The sequence below is a fragment of the Parus major genome, chromosome 7, assembly GCF_001522545.3.
Source record: "Parus major isolate Abel chromosome 7, Parus_major1.1, whole genome shotgun sequence".
NCBI lineage: Eukaryota > Metazoa > Chordata > Aves > Passeriformes > Paridae > Parus > Parus major.
In genome coordinates, this window is record NC_031776.1 from 33,212,440 (window position 1) to 33,236,671 (window position 24,232).

Genomic DNA, 24,232 nt, shown 5'->3' on the forward strand with positions numbered 1-24,232 from the left:
ATATTTCAGCCAAGAAATCAATGCATTTTAACACAAGCCAATAAAATTACATCTGAGACAAACTATTCTTATTATAACCAATACATTTCCCCTGGAATGTATGTAACACTACTGAAACCAATCTGGAGTCATTGAAACTGACTTAAAACTGGTTAAAAGGCTAAAGAGCAGGAAAATACACACACAAAAAAAAATCAACTAGTGCTCTAAAGCTTACTATGTTTCAGAAAACTTCGAATATTTCTATTTTTTTATCATGACTCTAACCTCATTCATCTTGAACCATTTAATGTACTGTCAGAAACTCCATGTCCCTGCTCAAAAGCTATTTTAGATAGTAACAACCTCATTTTAATCACATCCCTTATACAGAAAGCAGGGTGGTACAGAGGGTATCATACTACTATTTTTTTTTTGTTGGTTTTCTAATTTCTCTTTTTATTTACCTGTGGATTTTAGAAATTTCATTTAAAACAATCCTCTAATTCCTATCTCTGTTGCCTGGATGCCAGCTTCTGGGATTTCCTGCGATGGGACAAAGAAAACACCAAGCCCAGTGGGAAACAACACCTTGACAAGTAGAGGCAGATGATGTTGGCACCTCCTCTCACATCCAGCAGTGTTAACTAAAACCAGCCTGAAGCCTGTCTACACTGCCTGGCTACTGTGTGCCTAATTTGTATTTTAAACTATGCTGGAGAACACAAGGTGCCACTTTTGCATCACAGAAAACATGAGAAATGTTTTATTTTTCTTTTTAGAGGGTTTTTTGAAAAACCTGATATTCATATTTTTCATGGTTTTTTCTCATAAATGACTCAAGATACAAAAGCTTGACTATTAACAGCATCTATACCATCAGATTTAGTTCTGTAGAGCCTGATTTGATCATCCTGGTTTGAACTAAACCTTCCTGAAACAATGTGTACTCCCTCTAGTGTCCACAAAAATCCACTCCAAATGGTGACTAAAATGCACAATACCAGCTTTAAAATAAACTTAGACGAAAATTAATACATCTTGAGAATTAATAGTAACTGAATTAAATCTCACCCATTCACTTTTCAAACAGGAGCTGAAAATTGATGAAGAGTTAAGGTTGAATACAGATCTCGTGTGGAAATGACACATGGCTGGGAAGAGTGTTTCACTGATAGGCCAAAAAAAGTATCTGCTAAATTTGTCTTTGGTCACAAATCAGTGTGTTTACCCTGCTACACCAGTCAAGTAATTTGCCTCTGAGAAAACCACTAACACTTATAAATTCACAATTAGATTCAAATCAGATCTTTAAATCAAAGTTTTCTGCTTGTTGGTTTGAATCAGAGTTAAATCACTTTGATTTATGTCAATTCACCTTATTGAACTCTTTAATCTTTCAGTCGATGGCAAAGCTGCCATTGACTTGGAATGGATGGTTCAGGAGGATTCCCTTAGGCTGCACAAACCAAACTCCTGCCTGGTATGCCATAATCACGTTCAGACAATTATCAACCTCATCTGATAAATTAGTTTTATAGACTGACACAAAGTCAAGAATTACACCCCACCTCGTGCTGTAATGCTCAAGTAACATGCAGGAGGAATCTCTGACCGTGACAGGCTCTGCATGTTTATCTTTCCACAAGCCCCTGTTCAAAGTTAACTTGTTTTTTACTTGGCATGGAACCCCGGATTCACTCTGCTGAACTCTGTTTCTATCAGATCAGGCCCCACATGTCCACTCATGGAGTACTGGCAGGTCAGGGGGTAAAAGTTTCCTGCGTTTGATTTGTTTATTTCTAGGGCATAATTAAAAATGCAGCACTTTTAATAAAAAGCTGGATAATGTTGCACTGCCACTGCAGTGGAAGAGAAAGATCCTGCATCCATTATTCAAAGCTCTCTCTGAACTCGTGGCTGGATTTTGCCAACATATTAATTTTCTTTTTTTTTTTTTCCTTCTGAGGAAAAAAGAAAATATCTTTGGAAGAGAATCAAAGTAGTGAGCATACACAACAAGCACACATGTAAATCCAAATCAGAAAATATTTTCAGCTAAAAAAATGTCTGCAAATAAAAACAGAAAGGCAATTTAAACAATCAAATTAAATAATCCAATTAAAACAAACTAATTCATATATTCCCATGGGTGTCTTGATGAGCTCTAAATGGAGACCCAAGCTAACTGAAATAGTACCATTAATTTAATGAAACAAAATGATTCTTGCCCCCCCTTCCCCAAAATGGCTCTTTCACTACAAATCCCATCTTTATATATTTGAACAATTCATTTTTAATAGCCATTTCTGAGCATCCAAAGGGCTTTTGTGAGTGGTTACATCTTTCTGAGAGCTGCATACAGTTCTGATTAACATTGATAAAATAAAATCACAATCTACCACCCATAATCAGGCAATTATCTTGCAAGCTAAAAATAAAAATGAAAAAATCCAATTAAATTACTTCATTCTCACTAATACTGACCAGTTGTTTTTCCCAGCACTTTTGTCTCAGAAAACATGCACAAGCAATCACGTAATTTGCACCCAGAAACATGCACTTCTGCTGCTGTGTATATATATATATTTGGAATCTAATTTCACACTTTATGGATAGACATTTAAGAAAAATGGAGCTCAATTTCAATAAATATTGTTTTTTTTACATTTTCTTTACCTCTTCTGGGTAGCATCAGCAAAAACAGCATTACCATATGGCCAGTGTGGTCAAGAAATCAGTAGCTTATTACCCATGATCACACCAAACTGCAAATGAGTTATATAATTTGTCTTCATAGGCCACATTATGGTGACCACACTGGCATTGTCCCTGTGGTTACACCTTGATTAATTCCTGAATTATGTGCAGAACTTCAGCATAAGCAGCTGCTGGGCAGGAACCCAATGTAAACACAGTAACCTGCTTAACTGGGATATCCTACTGAATTATCCTTTATTGTACCACCAGAATGCTATTAATAGTGACACTTTCAATAGGCTGCATTTTTGAATGTGAACTAGAAATCACCACAGTGGTAAAGCATTTAGAAGTTATTGCTATACCACTGAAGAAATACAAACACAGTTATTAGATGTATTTTAAAAGGAAGAGTTTGGGGGATTTTTTTTACTCCTTATTACACTCACAGTCTTTACGTCTTCAGGTGTTGCCTGAGAAAAATAAAGTTTGTGCTTACTTGGCAAGGAAATTCTAAATTGCTGATGCCAAGCATAGCACACTAAAAACAAAGCTATTAGGATTTTAAAGAGTATAGTGGGAAATAAACAGCTAAACACAAAGAGAACAGCATGGGATGGAAGAGGTTCATCAACCAATTCTGAAGGCAAGCTGGTCCAGGATCAACTGAAAACAGCAAATAAGGAATGGGGGTTTGTGAATACAGAGCTTTCCACAAAAAAAATCATGGCTGCTGTATTAGAAAGGGATCCAGAGCTGCTTTAAAACATCTGTCAAGAAGATGTGAAGGCTCACACAGGACACACCAAAACCACCTCATATACTTCTGCTACACCAAAAGCATAAAAAGGGCACAGGAAACAGGGGCATGCAGAGGTAAAAGAAAACAAAAGTTCATCTGGTAGATGCCCTCCTTGTCTTCCAGGTTTTGCTCTGCAGCTGTGCAGAATCAGATACATGGATTTGGGCCAAGGAATACAGTTATGACTTTAATGAACAATCTTTATTGGTGGAGAGGGGTTGCTAAACTTCCACTTAGAGCTTTATCCAAAATGTATTTTAGTAAAAAGGATGAAGCTCCAGGGATGGTTATTCCAGGATAAATGCAGGAGCTTTACAGAGTGAAGCTGCTAATGTAGAACAAAGAAGGAAAAAGAAAATACTCTTATGAAATTAAGGTCATCTCCCACCTTTTATTAATCTTTTTTTCTCTAAAATTACCTATCTCACCCTAATATTGTTTTTTTTATTTAAGACTTAAGGACCCTTTACCCCCTGCAAGTTAACTCAGACTTCCCACTCGTCCCTGCTATCATAAGAGAAACCTGATTTTTTTATTTTTTTATTTTTAAACACCTACTCAAACAGTTTTCCAGTCTGTTCACCTTTGGAACCCCCTTCATCACCAGTTAAGAGGTGACATTTGAAGTCTGGCAGTTCCTCATGTTCACAGAGTGGGTGTCTTGATGTCATCTGAAGACAAATTTTTATTTATCTGCATGCTATCTTCCTGAAAGCATCTTTTTTCCTACACCATATAACCCCCAAATCAACATAATACACCCAATATACATTTCACACTCTTCTGGTAACCAATCCCCCACTTAGGAAGGCAAATAAGGTGAAGAATGTATTATACCTGAGAATGCAATTGTTAAGCAACCCCCTCATTTATAAGATTATTCACTGAATAATGACTTTGGGAATATCTCAGTGAAGATGAGTTTTACGTGTCTATTAGCTGCCAATCCTGAACTTTTTTCCCCTCACTCCATTCTTTAATAGGCAAGAGCTGTAGTAGCAGATTTGTCTTTAGTTTTTGTTAGTCCTGGTTTACCATGCAAGGGGAAGAGGAAGCAATTCTTAATCTGCCGTGTCTCGCTAAGAACAAAAGGAAATAATACAAGTGAGGCACAAGAGAGTGAGCTCTAGAATCCCAGCACCCTGCCTGTGCTCAGCAGACCAGACATAAGGAGACCATGGAGAAGAAAATCCATTTCCAAGCAGGTTGCAGGAATAAGGATGCCAGGTGGAAGGATGGTATGTTTTCACCATGTTTGTTTTCAAGCTTATAGCTGAGATGGTTTAAGGACTTGGCATGGGAAAGACAAGAGCTCCCCCAGGAGCCTGGCTTTGGGCTCACCTGGGCACAGGCTGCTCTGCAGAGAGCTCTGCCTGGCCAAGGAGCAGCTCACAAACACCACCTCACCTTGAGGAGCGGTGGAACTTGGACTGTTTTTAGCGAGGAATCAAAACAAAGACAATTTCCATGTGGGCAAACTGCCTCTCCTGCTGTCCAGGGCCAGGAGAGGCCTCTCATGATGCCTGCAAAAGGTTATAAATAGCAGGATTATTCATGCACCGATAGCAGATATTCCAACACGTCTCAAAGACGGAGTGACTGCAAACCAAGGCAGCGATTCACATAAATCCATAGCATTCCTAAAATAACCTCTTGTTTGTAGCTCTTGGACAAGGCATGGCTGCATCCTCCTGGTACAGCAGAAATGTCAAAGGCATCCTCCTCTTTATCCATGTGGATGAACTTGCTAAGAGAGAAGCCGTGCTGCCGGAGCAAATCAGGTACAGTTTCAAACAGAGATTAAGTGACTTTCACAAGCTGGAAAGAACACTGGAATAAGGGGAATGAAAGGGAGGAAAGATTAAAAGAAAGGTGAAGAGGTGACCTCCTTTGATGAAAAAATGAACAGGCTAAAAAATGAAGAAAGTACATCCAAAACCCAAAAGCTCAAGCCCTTCCAGTAGTATTCTGACAAACCCCAAATAGGAACAGATTGTTAAGGCTTCTGGAATCAAGAGATGTGATTTTTGTGAAATACTATTTAGCAATAGTTAATATTCTAGATGTATTTGGCAAAATGTTTTTCCTCTCAGACTTTAAAAAATACTCTTTTTTATAGCCTATTAGTATACATTTTGTATAAGTGAGACAGACTTATGAAAATTAGTTTCCAATTAAATAAAAATCAACAGATGGCACACTATAGGCAAGTCTTTATTTTCCTCATTAATTATATGGCTTTGCCTGAAAATTCCTGTGTGATTTAAGGAGTTTGAAATTTGGACATGACAACTTTGAAAAAATCACATGAAATATGTTTCAATTGAATTGTCCCTAACAATGTCATTAATGACAGATGAAATATATATATACAAGGGAAAAAATCTGAACAACTTGTATTTCCTAATTTTTACAAGAATAACAATCTTTTCAGTCACCGAGATTGTAATTACTTTCTGTTAACAAGGTATTTTAATTCATGTACACAAACAAAAGACTTGCAGCTACATGTGCAACTTTGCACAGGGAATCACAGGATTATTTCTTGCTAAGTATGAAGTGTTGGAACTCTTTGTATGGAGCATTACAAATAAAAATATCAGTAAACTCAGCTGCACACAGACTGGATGAGTGAAGTTCCTTAAGTGAGGAAAAGCACAAAGGGATCTTCCTCACCCCAGCCCTCCCAAGCAAGTTAATCTTAATACACTTTTTTTCCATGACAAGTAAAACTTCCATCTAGCTGACTTTACCTTCCCTAACCCTTGGCTGGAAAACAAGATGGACTGGGCCTGACTTCTGGAATACAGGGCTCAGACACAGAGGGAGTTTTGTTCTTGGCTACACAGGACATGATTTCAGCAGTGTTTTCTATCCCAGAACTGTCAGAGGCAACTTCAGCTGCAGCAGCACTGGCAGAACCCATTCTGGACAAAGAAATCCCATCAAAGTACTTCAGGCCCTACTTTGGGAATTTTTAACTAGTACTAAATTAACTCCATGCCCCCCTTGGACTCTCCCACAGCCTCATCTGGAGATAAACAATGAGTACAATAACTCAACAATATGTTTTTAGTTGGTTATCACACATGAAAGGTGAAGACACTGCAACTCAGAGGAGCAGACTGACATGTAAATGCATGGGTTTCATCCTTCTGCAAATAAGGCACAGTTTACTGTAGGCTGATTGTTCTCTGTGTGATGCCTGGATTAGCAATTAACATTTTAAGTAAAGATGGATTACCAAATATTAGGAAAATTATGTCTGGAACTCTTTAATTTAAAATCTACCATATATACAAAGATAAACATGTCATTAAGTGCAAGTCATTTTCTGGTCAGTGTAAAAATGATATGATTTATGTCTTTGAGAGACAGCATAATAATTTGATAATATTATACACGGAGATTACTGAACAAATATAATACATGAGGAATTTTTTTTTAGAAGCTATATTATTACAATCAAGTATTAGATGTTCATTTAGTGGAAGTTCTGTCTGCAGTTCAAGCTATAGACTAGTTGAACTTAGCTATGTTCAAACAGAGCATGGTGGTGAAGGAGGACACACTGTTCTAAATGTAAATTGTATTAGCAACAACATATTGAGATTTCTGTACTCTTTGTTCCATTTGCGTTTTTTTTTTGCCACGAGAATAAATCACAGCGTGCTTTCTGTTCTTGTAGCAATCTTTGCAGGGAGAAGCCAGAATCTGCACCATGTGCTTTTCACTCTGCATCTGGTCTCCTTTTGTTGAGGCACCCTGGGTGCTGGGTTTGCTTTTTCTGCTGTGTTTTTCTGCGAGGGTAAAACCTCCTAATCTCCATCTCACCTTCTTACCAGAGAAGGCAACATTATGATCTGAGAATAAGTGGCACTAATGGCCAAGCAAGTCAAATAGAGAATAGGAAAAAGAGCATAATGTGTGGAATATTTGGACCTATTTACTAGTCATTAAAATTACAGATAAATTGCACTTTCAGCGTGATCACAGAAAGGAACTGGGACAAGGACAATTATGGCAAACAGTATTATCAGAACCTGCAAAAAACTTAAGTGTTCTCATCAGCACCTTTTAAACCAATCTGGATACAGCTGAATGATTTTGCATTTGTAAAAATTTACTATACTTGGATGAGTTGTAAATAGCATAATACATACAATGAAGCATTGATTTATAAAGCCAGGCTTTTTACTCTTTAGTAAGAGGTGTTTTAGCTTTCAATAAAACACTCTAAAGAAATGAATCCAGATCATTATAGTGCACAGCTTCTAAAGCAGTAGCAAACAAAACAAAAACAATCTTTTAAGCCAAATAACTTCAAAATGGCAAAGCTTTCTGGTTATATAGTAGCTGAGCATCTCCCTGGGTTTAACTTCACTGACATGAGCAGTGGCAAAGAAATTTATTTCCAACAGCTACTGAGGTGGCAGAGCATCCACTGCTGAATGCAGACACAGCCAATGAGAAGCAACTGCAACAATTCACAGCTAAGCAAACAAGAAAAGTGAATACCTTTGGAAAGGGAAAAAGCCTTTTCATCCAGGCCAGTGTTTAAGGCAATATTTAAATAAGTCATGTCAGATTTGTCTATGACTCCTTTCTTATGTCAAAATCATACATCTGAAAACTCACATTCAGAGCTTGGAAGGAAGAGGAGTCTCAACAATAAAGTCTCTTGTGTCTACAAAACAACTAGGAAACACTGAGACAGCAGAAATACATTTTAGAGCTGCTCAATTGAGTTTAAATATGACATTTTGTCATTTCATGGGCAAGCAACAACTGAGCAATACTCACAATACAGAGTGCTTACTCTGACACCACCCATCCTAAAGGCTGTTCCAACATCTTCATGGAATAATTTTGTTGAACTCTGGTAAGGAATTCTGCTCTTTTTTTGTTTGTTTGTTTTGGTTTGGGTTTTTTGGGTTTTTTTTCATTTTCCCCAGAAATCTAGTGTCAGTCTTTGTCTGGACCACACTGAGGTTCAAAGACTTGGGCTTGACCAAGATCTTCGCCACATTTAACTGTGCAAAAGCTGGCACTGGACAAGAGCAGAGCCCGTGAAGAAAGGTAGGGATGGAGTGAATTGGTTTCTAAGAGGAAAAACTTTTTTCTCCTTCCCAGGCAGCCTCATGTTTCTAGCAGACAGCAATGGCAAAGCAAATACAACCTCAGAGTCTTTCTGAAAAATACAACTGCATGATTTAACATCTTTGAGGTACTGAGAGCCATTGCACAGCCTGGCCACAGACCACAGGCTGCAGAGGCAAATCCCTGCAGCCACCTACAAGGCTGTATCCCAACAGGAATGTCTGTATTCCTACCGGGTGTCCGAGTAGGTAATAAACAATTTCCATCCATTGTGAAGTTCTTTGATGTGAATTTCAGAAGTGCAGGCCCCATACATTTCCACTGTCAACACTAGTGTTTGCACCTGTTCTTTCAGTAAATGTTATGACTCCTCCTCAGAGCATTCTTTGAAATTGCCAAAGAATCAACACCTCCTAGTTTCTTTAACTTGTCAAGTCATGCACTGTTATTAACATTGCAGGAATAAAAGCAGAAACAAACACAAAACCTCAGCTGCATTACTGGGAGAAGAGAAATACAAAGTTCTGATCATAAATTGCACTGAAAGGGGAGTTCTAAAATGCCCTCACAGAAGTTCCTGCAATGTTTTGAGGGGAGAGAGGGTATTTCAAAGTGGCACATGTGCTGCCTGAAGCTGAGCTGTCATAGCAACAACCTCATTAAAGCACCCCTCCTGGGAGTGCTAACCTGTATTCCAACTGTGGAAAGATGTCATTTATAATGTGACTTAATTCAGTTAAGAGTCAAAGTATAGTAGACAGCAGAAAAGTGAAACTGCTAATTTAAGGAATTCATAAATTAACACGAATACCATATCAAACAACTGTGAAAAAATCTGGCTTTTTCCCTCATCATCTTCCATTCCCTGAAACCACCACACCACTATTTCAGTCTTTAAGCCTATGATTTTCAAGTTCTTGGCAATTCTTCTTTCCTTGCCACCATCCCTCTAACCAGGGCTCAGGATATGTTTTTTTTTTTTATCTTAGCACCCCTACATAGAAGGCATCACCATCTCAGCTGCTCACACCAATTGTCTCCAGCTCTCACACGGAGCTCTTACCCCAGCAGCTCACACCCCACAAACAACCCCACAGTAGGATCTGCTCTGCTCCTCTACTGCACCATCCTCAAGGTGCTTCCTGCAGTATCCATCTTTTCCCCAGAATCCCCCAAAAATGACAATTCAAATGAACATTATGATCCTTAGAAAGAAACATCTGCCAATATTCAGAGCTGCCTGGATATGATACTCATCACTTCTCTAAAGGAGTGGCTGTGCAGCAGCTGAATAAATTCATGTATATTTGGATTTCACTTTTAAAGATCTATGATTTAATAACTAATTGACAGCAATAATGCAGCAGTACAATATGTTTTGGAAGGGCCTTTCAGTTTTTAGAGGAGTAGAGATAATTGCAGATGAAAAATGAAAGAAAATGGCACTGCTTAGTAAATGAGTTGTTAACCTTTCAACCCAAGAGCTCCCACTGGAAGCCTGACCAGAGGGACTGCAAGAGAGCTGGAAGCTGCAAGAAAGAGAATAAAGTTGATTCAATAGCTTTGGATTTCTTTTAGTTCTTTTAAATGCTTCCAAACTTGGTCTCCATCTCCCCAAAACAGTTGCTTGCCACAGCATTTTATGCATCATGAGGCAGGCTCAGATATTCCCCCCTTTGGTAGATCTCACAGTGAAAGTGAGCTTTACATATCCTTGCCCATAATGTGCTGTCTGCAGCACTTTAAGCTAAAACACAAGCCACTCATTTGGTGTCAGTGCTTTGACCTTGAGTAACAAGAAATCACAATTTTCCCTTTGTGCTTGCAGCTACCCAAAGAGCAGGAACGATCTCCTCAAAGGTCAGGGAGATGCAGGGCAGCACTCCTCCCATGGGAAACTGGGAGAGGAACAGTGACCAGCAAAGCACACAACCTCCCACTTTTAACTTCTGTGGATCCCAGAAAGTGTCTGAAGTCATGATCCATAGTGCTGTCTCTCAGTCAAGATTGCTTGGACAAATTACATGAATGCTTGCATAAATCAGCTCTCCAAAAAATACTTTTTTTCAACCTCATTAAATCTTATAAGGCCTTAATCTACAAACTTGATTCAGATTTTGGTAGAAATTTGAAGACTTGCAGCTCTGTATTTGGATCACAGCTTACAGTGGTATTGATCAGAATAACAAGGTAATACAGAGACTAAGCAATAAAAGTATCTGGTACTCACATAAAATAGGTTATTTACATCAGGCTCCTGGTATGACTTCAGTTACAAAGAAAATACTGCTCATATTTGCATTGATTTCAGTTACCCTGCACAACCACACTTACCAAGAGAGACACAAAAGACAATTATTATCTTCTGGTTTGCTAAAACAAGCCATCTCTGCAGTTCAAGGTATGGCTTTATCCAGTACACATGGATCTGTACAAGACTTTCTGTATTAATGTGTTTATTTGCTAGATGTTGGCAGAGTTGCACAAGAGTACATTTGCAGCCAGTTGCAACTTACAGATTTTACAATAAAAAGGGAGAAATATTGGCCAGATAGTTAATTAAATGGCATTGAAACAGTTTTTTTCCCCTTTCACAAATTCCAGTTAGTATTCCAAACCTGTCTTAGGTGCCCCAATGACACAAAAACCAATAAATCTTCATTTATTGTCAGTAGATTTCTAACCTGGCTGTTTTAAACAGCATGATGAACACATTTTAGCAGAATATATTAGCTGTGCCAGTTTAATAAGAGGGAGATTGATGAAGCCTTTCCTTTCTTCCTGTGTACGAAGCACAGCACTCAGAAAAGAAAATCCTTTGGATTTTCCTTCTTCAGCAACACCTTGCCTTTCCAGGGAGGCCATTTCTCCTTGGACTATTACTAGCCAGTTTTCATCAAAAGAAGTTTCCACTGAAATTCAAGAGGGATCTTGAGCTTTATCAGCACTTGCCTGATGAAGAGAGTGTGAGGAAGAACGCCTCAGCCTCAAGGACTGTATGACTGTGCCCAAGCTCTGCACAGCTTTTCCCTCCCTGGGTTCAAAGCCAGCACAAACTCGGTGTGGTCATCTGGCCCTGACAGGGAATGAGGTTTGGGGTGGGGGCACCCTCCCCTGGGGAGGAGCCAGGGTACAGCCCTGGGTCAGAGCTCCATTCCTGACCCCTCACCCCAGGATCAGCAGCACCGCAGCACAGCAGGCACACCTCAGATCAGATTCTCTCACAATCAAAGGGTTACTAAGGACAAAAGAGAACATTCTAGAACACTTAAGACTACCAAGAAAAATACAAATGCTTTCTTCTGTTTGTTTTTTTTTCTTAAGGAGAACACTTAGCTCACATTTAAAACAACTCCAAGAATGAATCCTATTCTTAATGCCTGCATCATTCACATGAAGAACCAAAGACCACACCACGAGCAACGCTTCTCCACCACCATCACAGGAGAAGCAGGAGCTCAATCATACTCCTTCCAGAGGTTCTTTACCTAGACCAAACTGTTCAGGTATTTTCCTTTCAAAATAAACCTAGTTCACCAGTTTTTCCAAAACTCTCCCCAGCCTCTTGTGTAGAAAAGGCTGCAAAGGGAGGCAGGAGTTGTGACCTTGGCACGTGTATGAGCCCCAGAGGTCCAGCAAGAAGGAGAAGTGTTCTTCCCCCATTATGGGTATGCATATTGTTACTGGTTAATGAAATTCATACTCATTCCTCCCACTTCTTCTGAAGGATATCCTTTTGGATGCTTTGTGGTCCAACAGACTTTGACATCTAAGAACCTGTTAGTCTGCTTTTTATTCCTCTTGTAATTAGAACAAATGTTCAGGTTATTGAGAGAATTAAGAAAATCAATATTAATGAGCTTTTGGACTATGTTATTAGACGGTTTCAGCCGACAACTGCAAAGTACTCTGGCTTACTTTGACAGGGTTTTGGGTTTATCTGTTGCTTTTAAACACTAACAGACCTCTCAGGGCAAAAAAGCCGTGAGTCTGTGCACCCAAGCTGGCCAAACTGTAAAAACTCATTTTATACCAATAATTACACACTCTGCCCCTAAAAACAAGAGCTCTAAAGAACAGAGCACTCTACACCTCAAATACAGTTTTGAGATATGTACTGACATTAAATATAACCAATTGCTTTAAAGGGCAATCATTCCTACAGCACAAAGTTCACATAAATTTTCCCACAAGTCCCAAATGCAAACACTATCCAAAAAGTCCACATGCTTTGTATTTCACCAAAGCTTTGCAGAATACATTTAGCATAAGAGAAAACAGAGATAAGTTTTACTCTTCACTTCATCTCTTCTGACAGAAAGGTGTCAATGGAAAGGTGCTGACAGGAAAGCTGACTTCAACCCATGCAACTTTATTACTGAAGTATGGGGGGATTAGTTGGTGTTATTGAAATATCACTGCACTGCTGCTGACTTCTTTATTTTTTTCCCTTCTTACAGTGGTAGTGATTCCTATTGGGATGAGTTACTTTTAACCCTCAGTTATTTATCAGTGGGGGAAAAAAAAAGAAAAAGAAGAATTCTTTAAGTCTAGAATAAGGCAGGTGAATGTAAAATACACCTGTACAGACTTGAAGTCCCACAGTGGGTTACCATTCATTTCTATAAAAATTAGATCTGGATCATCCATGAACTCTTCACTAATACACTCATTCCCAAAAGCAAGCGCTTCAAGAAGCCTCCTGTATTTTCAGGAAAGAAAGAAGAGATGTTGATTTCCCCATGGTTTATCAAAGACAATACTTGCACATACCAAATCTTGCTGCTTAACTCTTCATATATTCAGCAACACAAGCGCTTTTTGGTTCAGAAGCACTGTGGAGACTGTTAGGGTTTTTTGGTACTGGACATGTCCTTTTTAGCTTCCTACCAAATAAAATAATGCTGTAATTTAACAAGTAACCCTCTGTCATTCACTTCCAGTTGTCTTTTTTTCCTCTGTGGCTGCAAACCCCGAATGAAAACACAGCATTCGACAGGCACCTGAACCAACAACAGCTGTGACTCTCCAATGAGCTCTGCAGCACCTGGGCTCCTGAAGCTGAAAGGGAATTTCCCAGACATGAGATTTGATAAATTGGACAGGGAAGAAAAGAAAGGAAAAAATAGAGGGGTAAAAAATAGAGGGGTATCTTACTCAAGATGAAACCAGAATTCGTGAGGTGAAATCAGATGCAAACCAGTAGGAGTCACCACTCTGCTGGCCAGTACTCACCAGCACAAAGCTTATGAGCCAGCTTATGCCTCTCAGGTGTCCCATGATAAACAATCCAAGATTTCCACTCAGGTGGGGCAACCTCTCCACTCAACAGAAAACAGGATACCAAATGAAATGAAACAAAGTTTGGTTGGTTTGTTTTGTTTTTTAATACTAGTGAGGGGAATTTATTTGTGTGCATGCATAACCAGGCAGTGGTGAGCAGTTCAAGATGACCACCCTCAGCAGACAAGTGTTTCCTCCCCAAAAATTAGCAGAAGAATCATCAGCTGGCTTCAAGAACAAGCACTCTGCTGTGTTAATTTACTCCTAGTAGCACACCAAGGACATGCTGTGCTATCTTTAGAAAAAACTGGCTACTGTGGGGCGAAGCAGACTGTTGATATATTACGCTCTGACATTTTTCATTAAGATATATAAACTTGTGGAAGACACGCTCTTGAATTTGCATATTTGCATCATGCTTTTCATAGACACGTAAACAGCCTTTAATGCACTTAAATTACTTTGAGCTGCTGGATTAGCAAAGGGGATGCAGTGGAAGGATCTGAGTTGTGCCACACCTACCAGGTCTCAGCACTCATTTTATGCAAATGCTTTTAGTTACGCTCCTAAGGCTCACAGCCACTTATTAAATTCTTCTAAATTTTGAAGTCTTTTGCTGGTAAGTCTTCAGAGCAGCAGTCAACAGCGGAATGACAATCATGGGCAATCACTGAGAGTTTAGTTATATTACAACTTTTTGTGAGGCACTTCTGACACAGTGTGATGCCATTGTGGGAAGACAGGCCACCAATTAATGTAAATCAGCGTGGTTTCATCAAGGAGCATTTAACAATTCTAACTGACATAAAATCATAACATGGTTCATATACTCATTACTGAACACCACTAATTGGTGCGGGGAGAAATGCTGTTTTCAGAAAAAAGTATGGAACCTATGAATTGTTCTGAGAATATTCCACAGAAAAGGTATCAATAGCATTAGGAGCAGAAGCAGGCTTTATACACTTGAATGTGCTTTAAATACTCAGCCTCACAGTTTGTATCAGAGCCGTATTTCAGAATTTTGTCATCATCTGTTGACAACCATCTGCTTGAAACTTCTTACCGCCCTAAGAGTGGCCAAAATTGGATACTGACAGAGAATTTCTGCACAGAAAGCAAACCGTTCACAGGACAAAATAAGTGTCAAAGGCTGGAGACCTGGACACAGAGGCCCAGAAATCTGAGGTAAATAAGAAAATTATATAAATTTAGATCTGACACTCTCCTGCAATATACTGGAGACGCAGTTCACAGGTCTCTGAAAATGCAGAAGTGGCAGATTAGCTGACATCAATTCTCCAGAGGAGTATAATCTACAGAGTAAATAGGTAATATTGTGTACTGTCAACTCTGTTCAACTCACAGCCACTGGAAACCCAGAGAAAGAAATGTAACACAGCAAGTGCAAGCTGAGGAATTCATTCAGATGGCTCTGTACACACACACACTGACCTGAATAGCCTGCTCCAGTTTGAAGAAATGTGATAATGGGCCACTTGGGTCAGGGCATCAGATTCTATCTGCTGAAAAAAGCCCTCCTGGCTTTGCTGTACTTAGCAGAGCACCTTTCATGGCTCCCTCTCTACAGCCAAGGCTTTATATACATATGTATATACGTGCAATATATTCTCACAGAAGTGATTTACAGCAGCCCTACAGTATCACCTGCTCAGGTGAGCCTCCAAAACATCTTTTTGCTCCAACACAGAACAGCTCTGTTTCTACCAAAGACATACCAGCAATTCAACCCACGAGCTGTAGGCCTGAGACAGCGCTTAAGTTTTCACACTTTTATAATCTCGACCTGCTTCATCTCCCTTGAACAGGATTTCATGTTGCAGCCTCAAGAGTTTTGCCTAAGACTCCTTACTTTAAGATACCACTATGGAGAAACCATTTGCTGCTCACCATTCTTTCTGAAATCTAAATATAAAAATAAAAATGCTTGGCTGAGGATGTGGGCCCAGCGGGAACAAATTCCATTTTGCAGCCTTCCTCCACTCCTTGCACTCTTAAACTCTCACTGCCTGCAAACATCCCTCAGAAAGAAACAACTTCAACAGTTAAACAAAATTAACCTATTTTAAACCAAGTGTTTCTGATTAATTTGGAAGGCAGGCCAGTTTCCTTCCAGGAGGTATATGACCATCAGCACTGGAGAGCCCACAGGCTTGACCTAACCCTCCTTATACTTTACTAAATACTCCTGGAAAAACAGCTGCTTTAGGACAGGTTCCAAAAGAAGGACAAGCTTGCTCATCCTTGGATAAATCTGCAAAGATTCGTAGGGAACTGATGTGCTGAGTGAGAAGGTGCCACCTTTCTAATCCTTCCACATCTCCAAAGCCAATATACATTTTTCATGAAGAAAAGGGTAGTGCATCGTGTAGAAGACCAGCAGATTCCTCTGTACAGAAAAAAAAATTAGGTTTAACCAACCTAATGACTTGAAAGTAGCAGACCATACACAGCATATTGAGCTGTCTGGAATTTTCTCTGTTTTTTTCCTGTGACATCACAGGAAGGCATAATTTAATTAGAGATCCTCTAATTAAGAATTTCCAGTGAAATTTTAATAAAATTGTTCAAAGTTCCTTCACACTTACAAGCAACCTGATTCTATTACATCAAGGACAAAACAAAGAATCCATTGACTTCAGTGGTCTTGTTGAAGGTCTGAAATCTATTTGTTTACAAAATATAAAAAATGTTTTGCTCCAGAGAAGAAGTCTCATTGGCAAATGACACACTTTGATTTCCTAAGCACACAGCTTTACATAAATACCAATATACTTTGGGTAAATCAGTGTGTTTGCATATGCAAAAGAGCATCCAACCAGCAATGAACTTACTTTGCTCTCTCTTCTTTTATCTTCACTGTATTTGCAAGCAAAAAGAGACAGGTGTTTTGTGGAAATCTACCTATCATCTAGAAAATTGCTGTGATTTTTCATGATCTGGCATTAGTGTAACTTTTTCAAACTTGCATTTTTATGACTACACACTGAGACAGCATTTAAAAAAAAAAAAAAATTATATACTGGGAGGGATCTATCAGAAATAGTGTTTTTTTGGTACTTCCAGTGCCTTAGAATTATTCAGAAGAACTTTGCTTGAGGAAAAATACTTTCCTGCTTGTTAAGGGAGTTGGAGACCCAAGTGTTCTACACCATATCACAGCCTCTGAGAACATTATAAACATCAGCCTAAGCTATTTGACAGTATCAAAATTAGATTTTAAAAAGTATCACTGTCAAAATATTTTTGTTAGTTTCCAGGCAGGTGAATTACAATCACAAAGCTTTATACGAAAGCCAATGAGATTTTTGTGGGAGAACATCCATGTGTTCACAGAACAATCTTCTAGGCAGAGCACCTCACAAAACCACTGCATTTGCAGAGCATTGCATCAGCATTTGTCTTGCCTACACACGACCCATCCCCACCCCAAAATACCACTGCAAAAACCAAAACTGCACCTTTTTAATCGCTCTGCTCATTCGAGGAAAAACAAGTGACCCTTATGAACTGCTGTTAAAAGCAGAGCTCTACAGTAGTGAAAACTTTGAGGAATTATAGATATTATTTTCAAGTCTTAGATTTCAGCTTCTATCATTTATTCTACTGCACTTGAAGCATAAGTCATTCGAGTGCCATGCCCAAAAGTTACCAAGGGATGTCCTACAGACAACCAGGCAATAGATAGCCCAAAATACATGGGTATTTCCAAGAAAAGGAAGCAGGTACATCCTTGTTTCTGAAGCGAAGCTGAGTTTCAGCTGTCTGGCTCCTCTGGAAGGCCTCATCACTCAGCAGGAAGCAGCAGGAGAGGTGTTTAGGAGCATCAGGCGGCTTGGGAAGCGCATTTCAGGATGCAACGTACCATATCTAGAACTCGTAATGCTGTAATCTGTTTTTCCGCCTCAGAGAATTAGGCTGTATTTCCAACTGCATGGAAATAAAAATCTCCAGGCGTACCTCACTTCCAGACTGGCATTACATCATCTCTAAAAAGCCCTATTACTTAGCAGCACACTCTGCATATTGCAGTGTTTTGTTATTAATACACCATTGCAATTTATAGCAAAATGGTCAATAAAAATGTGGTTTCTAAAGAGACAAACAGCCTTCTCTCCAGCATGCAGATCTACCCTCACACTGCCAGAGTTCATAACCACCACACATGGAGCCCAACCCCAATTCTGCATTTGTATTTTGGGAAGCCATGACATATACAACAACAAGATATAATGGGCTCATGTAACACTTCCCAGGTACAGAGAAAAATCATACTCCTGCTATGTGGATCTTGCAAATTAAATCAGATTAATAACATAGTGAACGTATTACTGGCAAAAGCATGTGTTTATCTCTAATGATCCTTCCCAGTTCCCATTAAATCTAATTAAAAGGCACTGACTGAATTTTATTGGAATTCCATTACTAAGATCCAATCCTGCTCTCACACAGCCCAGCACCCATGGGAAAATGCCCTTCCCTCCTGTAGAGGCTCCGGAGCATCCTCACCAAAGGAATCCTGTCAGCAGGACCACAGCTAGGATGGGCAGCTGATTCTACAGCAACAAGTCCTGGTTTTTTCACTTTACCAACTGCTTAAAAAAGAAGATTTGTATCACTTTACAGCCCTATGTTTTGGTACATCTTGGGAATTTGTCCCATTATGGTCAACAACGGGCTAGCTAGCTGGGATAAGTTTACAAATATTTTCATCTCTTGGATAGAGATAATTTAAGGGGGAAAAGATTCAACTTGCTCAATTAAAAAACAAACTAGTGGGTTGGACAGAAGGTGCAAAGTCATTATTTGAGTAATTACATTTTTAAAGAAACCCAATTAGTTCCTAATTGCACTTACAAATTTAAGACCTAGTTCTGCAATGTCTACACTTAGCCCAAACTGACATTAAATACAGACTCAATAGTCTGTATGACTCGCTAAGAAGTAGCCAAGTTCTGCTATTTTCATCTTAACTGTTCATCATTAAGAATGTTTTGAGGAAGTGCAATTAAAATGACTTCTCTTAGCAAATTTTTTTTTAATTTCATTTGAAGAACAAGACTATTAAGCAACAGATTAATACATAAAAACTAAGGAAAAAGCAACAACATGCTGGGATTCCAAATATGGTACTGCAACAAAAATAATGTTCTATTATCTAAATTACCAGCCTTTCTAGAGAAAGCCGTAATTCTAAATTCACGAGTTACAATTACTTAAGTCCTTAGAGCCAATGCAAAATGGAGAAACCTAATAACTACAACTGCAAATTACCAGTAAAGGACCTGCAAGAAGGTGCTGGAGGAACACTCTCTCTGACCTGCAGACTGAAGTCAATGTGAGTTTTGCCAATTTAAATGCAGAAAGATTGGGGTCCATATGAACCTCAAAGGTATGGCATATGCTTAGATTTACATAGCAGCCATCACACAGCTCCTCAAAGGAAGAACTGTGTGTGGTGAGAGCTTCTCTCCAAGCCTTTGGAGGACAGCTCCTTCAACCTGCCACAGAACTGCTGTGATAAATTAGTAAAAGGCTTGCTGCTGAACAAGTTTACACATAGTCTTTTCACATCAAACACCTAGTTTTGAACTTTGAAATGCAGCTTAGCCTTTAAATACTTTGTGCGTTTCTACCACTTTCTTTTTACTAAACTGCAGCTCTTGGAGATCTCTGAACTTAAAGGAACAACCCAGGTAAGGGAGAATGTGCATGTCAGTTCACAGAAACCCACACACAGAGCCTGCTCAGGCTCCAGGAGTGCCAGGGGTTTGTGTGTGCACTCACACACTCAGCTGAGGGCAGACAGACATCACTGAGTGCCTCCAAAACCAGCCAGCCACTGAAACTGCAATTGTGGACATCTTCCACAATTTCTGACTTTAATTAACCCTTATCACACATCCTGCAATGAACTACCCCAAATTCCTTGACATATTTTCACTCTCTTCTGTAATTTTGCCTCTCTAACGATGGGCACGTTCTTAAGTAATAATTCTTTTAGGGTAAATAAATAAACAGCAAAGTCACTGTGACCTTGGAAGCATCTCTTTTGCACATAAGATACTAATACTTATTATCTATGTTCAAAGCACAACAAAGTTAACTGTGGGAACATACACCTCTGTAGTACAGCACAGAAACAGCTTTTTTAGGTTTTTTTCAAGAACACTTTCCAACAGATGGCCAAGCTGGAGCTCAGTCTGGTGAAGTACAGCAGTGCTGGTACACCCAGTTTCCAGCATTAAGCTGCTAATAACGACAAAGTTGTATTGTAAAGGCTCCCGGTGCAGAGTCACCTGCTGTGGCACCTTACCAGGGAATGAAGGCCATCAGCAGTCATCCCAAGGAGACAAATTTATCTCACCTGGTTTGTATTTCTGCCACAGGGGTGAGAAATCGAAACTCCCACTAGCCTAACCTCAAGCCTAAAAATTCAATTTCAAAGTAATTTGCTTTCAGATTTCACTTAAATACGGTCAAAGGACACTGCAAGAACAATAAATTCCCTGCTAAGTGGGATGAAGACAGAAGTTTTGGAAGTGTTTTTGTGACTACAGAAAAAATTCATGAAGATTTGTCATTCCTTCTAAAAAACAGTTTTAAAATTAGCCAAAAAAAAAAAAAAAGCCAACAAAAACATGTGATATGCCATCACTCATGAACTTGAGTTTTAAGTTATGTGACAAAGTTTTCCCATCCCATACAAAGTCTCCCCTTTCAGGAGCATCTCTTGTCTGCAAGACTTTGCTGTTCCACCATGCCAGCATCTGCCTGAGAGCTCCAAAACACTAAAAGCACACATGAAAGAGTGGGAGAAGACAGAGGCTCAGTGCTGCTGACAGCAGTGACGTGCCACCAAAACCCAACACAAGCAAGCCTCAGCACAGACAGCAAGTCGATTAATAATGAGCAATGCAACTCATTAATACTAGTGTGGATACACATCTCACTGACAGCACCGAGATTATCCAGTTAAACTCCCATTATCCGGGGCATCTCTGCAATTTGGATCACCTCTAGGTAATCACTCCGTGCAGTGGATCTATGTGATGACGTTCACAGCAGCAGACACAAAAATCAAGGATGACAAAAAAGGGTGTAGGAGCCCAGGCAGGGAGCAGAGTGAAGCTCCAAGGCTGGGAAGAGCTGTGGGAAGGAAACGCCCACCAGAACCACAGAGCACCGATGGGACCTGTGAAGTTCCCTCGAGCGTCTGTAGGGAGAGCAGGTAACAAATGTTGCCTTCTCAGCTTCCCAAACGGTTCGCAAGGTTTTTCTCAGGCTCCTGAAACTCGTTTGTTGCAGCTAAACTGTGAAGGAGTTGCAAGTGTTGCAAGGAACCTGGCTCCATCCGTTTCCTCTGAAAGAACTGACTGAAGCAGAAGGAAAGGAAATCGCCTCTTTGTGGCTTCAGTGGCACAACCTCAGCTGCAGCAGGACTTAGCCCTTATCCTACCACACTCTCCTGGCTGCATTCCCTTCTGCTCACTTCCCTTTTCCATCTCATTTCCATCTCCCCCTCTCCACATAATTTTCTCTTCACAATTTTTTTATATACATGAACTTGGAGGACCTGTAACCTGGCTGAGGACAGACCTGATAAGACTGAAAAATTTTAATTGTATTTTAAACCTAGAGAAAAGGGCTTAGATAATCCAAACTTTGTTGGGGTTCTCCCCCACCCCTTTTTCTCCTCCTGATGTTGCCCAGTGATCTAAGAGAAAGTGTTACCTCTCCCTACAGCCCCTCACTAATATTTTATATTACCATGGCTACCACAACACAGCTATTAACTCAACCCATGACATTTTCCCAATTCTCTTATTACCTATGGTGAGCCTCAGTGCATTCCAAATTTCAGTGCCTTTCACATACATTAAGCTTAGCATGCTCCAGTGACTCAGAATTTCCTCCTGTAAAGGAAAATCAGCTTGGTATGGTCAATAATTTTTGCACTGTATCATAAAGTTTATCTGATGTGTAAATGTAATTCCCTTTCTGGATGCCTCATCCTGAATCCCTTTTAGGTTGAGACCACTTGACTTTTTTTTTTTTTTAAACAAAATGCCTTTTAAGTCCTAATTTGTGCAGTGCTCAGTTTTGATAAGACATGACATTATGATATGATGAGTTAGTTGATTCTAAGTAAATTTGATTTATCCCACTTTTGGGGCTGGTATGATTTACAAGGATGTTGCCTTTTAAGATAGGATTGATTTTAATATAAGCTGACAGCACCTTTTTTTTTTAGGGTTTTTTTGTTGGTTTTTTTTTTTTTGAAACAGTAAATCAGAGCAAGGTAACTATAAAAAAAAAAAAAAGTAAAATTAAAATTTCAACACCAGAAATTAATATTCATGCATAACTGACACTTGCTTACTGCTATGAAGAAATACAGAGCGACAAATCAGTTTTCAAAACAATTCCACGAAATATTTGGAAGTTTGATTTTTATTCATAAGATCAGATGCAAGCTACAGTTGCTGAAATCTAATCTGACTGTTCTGTGAATACCATGGAAAGTTCTTGAAATATTTTCCATCAAACAAGCACTACCACGACCACGAATCTTTTTGAACCAAAGCAAAAGCATATGTACCTTCATAAAACTGAAAAGGTTTGCTGAGAACCTTTCCTCTCTGGCTGTCCAAGTGCAGTTCTATGGAATACTATCCTCATTTCCTCGCAATATCCCTGCACCTTGTGATGATGCAGTGTTTTAAACATGCAAGTTTGTGATGCTGCAGCAATACTTTTCTCGTTGAGAGGTAGTTATTTCTCATATTCGCAGCATGAATCACCTATGTAATTCTGATAGCTACATGGGAAAGGGACGGGAGAGGTTCGGTAGTTCGACTGAAGCAGAGATCTATAGCCCAGACCGACTGTGCGGAGGCATCCGCACTCACCCAGACGAGTTGTGAGCAGTTAGTAAACAATTTAGTAGGTAATGTGTACGTGATGGAGAGGAGCTGGATGTCTAACAGTGAGAATTCAAGACTTTAGAGAGTTACATTTCTACTGAAATCTAACTAAACCCTCGCAGACTGCGTACACCACCACCCTGGGCATCTCATTCATGAGACCACGCAGTTTGGGAGCTGAAGGGCTACAAGCCGACAGACAATTTTCTGGTGAGCAGGGTTTTCTACAGCGGTAAGAAAACCTGAGTCAGAGCAGCACACCGCCGTTCCCGCACCTGAGCCACACAGAAGGCGGACTTGGGCTATACTTAGATAATATCCAATTCAAACATCTCGCAGCAAAATGAGAGCGCTCTGGTGACAGCGCAATAAGCGACACTAAACCCCGAGCCCCGCTCCGGCAGGGGAACCGCAACCCTCTTGGATCGGGGACTTCTCTGAGCAGAACAGAGTTGGAAGTTCCGTGATCGCCCACCCCGCGGCTGCGGGGCCCCGAGCCCCCGTGCCCAAATGCAAGTTCAGGCACTGAGCGAGCGGCAACTCGGGGACATTGAAGAGGGAACTTTTGGAAGGCTGTGGGAAGCGGAGGGCGCTCGCCCTTCCTGCGGCACATCTCCGCCGGCCGCGGGGCTGCCTCGGGGAGCCACGGCCGGGACCGGAGGGGTCGCCGGCAGCAGCGGCTCTTCCCGCCCGTGGCGGATCGCACCCCGCGGCTCGTACCCGGTGAGGCCATCGGGACCATTGGGGACATCATCCCGCTCCAAGCCCCCGTGTATTCGCCGCCGCCAAGGTTCGCCCCCAACCCAGCGCGGCGCGCCCGCAGTCCAGGCGTGCGGGAGCGCGGTGATGGAGTGCGGTGATGGAGCGCGGTGATGGAGTGCGGTGATGGAGTGCGGTGATGGAGCGCGGTGATGGAGCGCGGTGATGGGAGCGCGGTGATGGAGCGCGGTGATGGAGCGCGGTGATGGAGCGCGGTGATGGAGCGCGGTGATGGAGCGCGGTGATGGGAGCGCGGTGATGGAGCGCGGTGATGGGAGCGCGGTGATGGGAGCGCGGTGATGGGAGCGCGGTGATGGGAGCGCGGTGATGGGAGCGCGGTGATGGGAGCGCGGTGATGGGTGCGCTCCGCGGCCGCGCCCGTCCGCGCAAGGCGCAAGGGAGCAAAACTTCCCGAGCAGAAGCGGCGGGAAGTTCCGCGGCTCCGCACCTCTCCACGTACGCGCCTTACCTCCGCGGGCTGCCGCTTCCAGCGCCTCGGCGACGGGCGGTAATCCCCAGAGCGCCGCCAGGGCCAGAAGGAGCGCGGACATCGCGGCGGGCGTGCGGGAGAAGAGGCAGGAGCCGAGCCTGTCGGCCGCGGGTGCGGGGCGGCAGAGCCCGTGCGGGAGGAGGCGCGGCGGCACCGCCGGCACTTTGCGGA

General features: G+C 40.9%; 1 protein-coding gene across 1 annotated transcript in view; it reads right to left on the reverse strand.

Moving 5' to 3' along the window:
* The window catches only part of LRP1B (LDL receptor related protein 1B), a 620,609-nt gene extending 596,411 nt beyond the window's left edge, over positions 1-24,198 (reverse strand). Inside the window, exon 1 of the mRNA XM_015635304.2 lies at positions 24,041-24,198. Coding sequence (XP_015490790.1) covers positions 24,041-24,122 — 82 coding nt within the window. The 5' untranslated portion in view covers positions 24,123-24,198. The remainder of the gene's footprint in view (positions 1-24,040) is intronic.
* Positions 24,199-24,232: the final 34 nt, after the last annotated feature.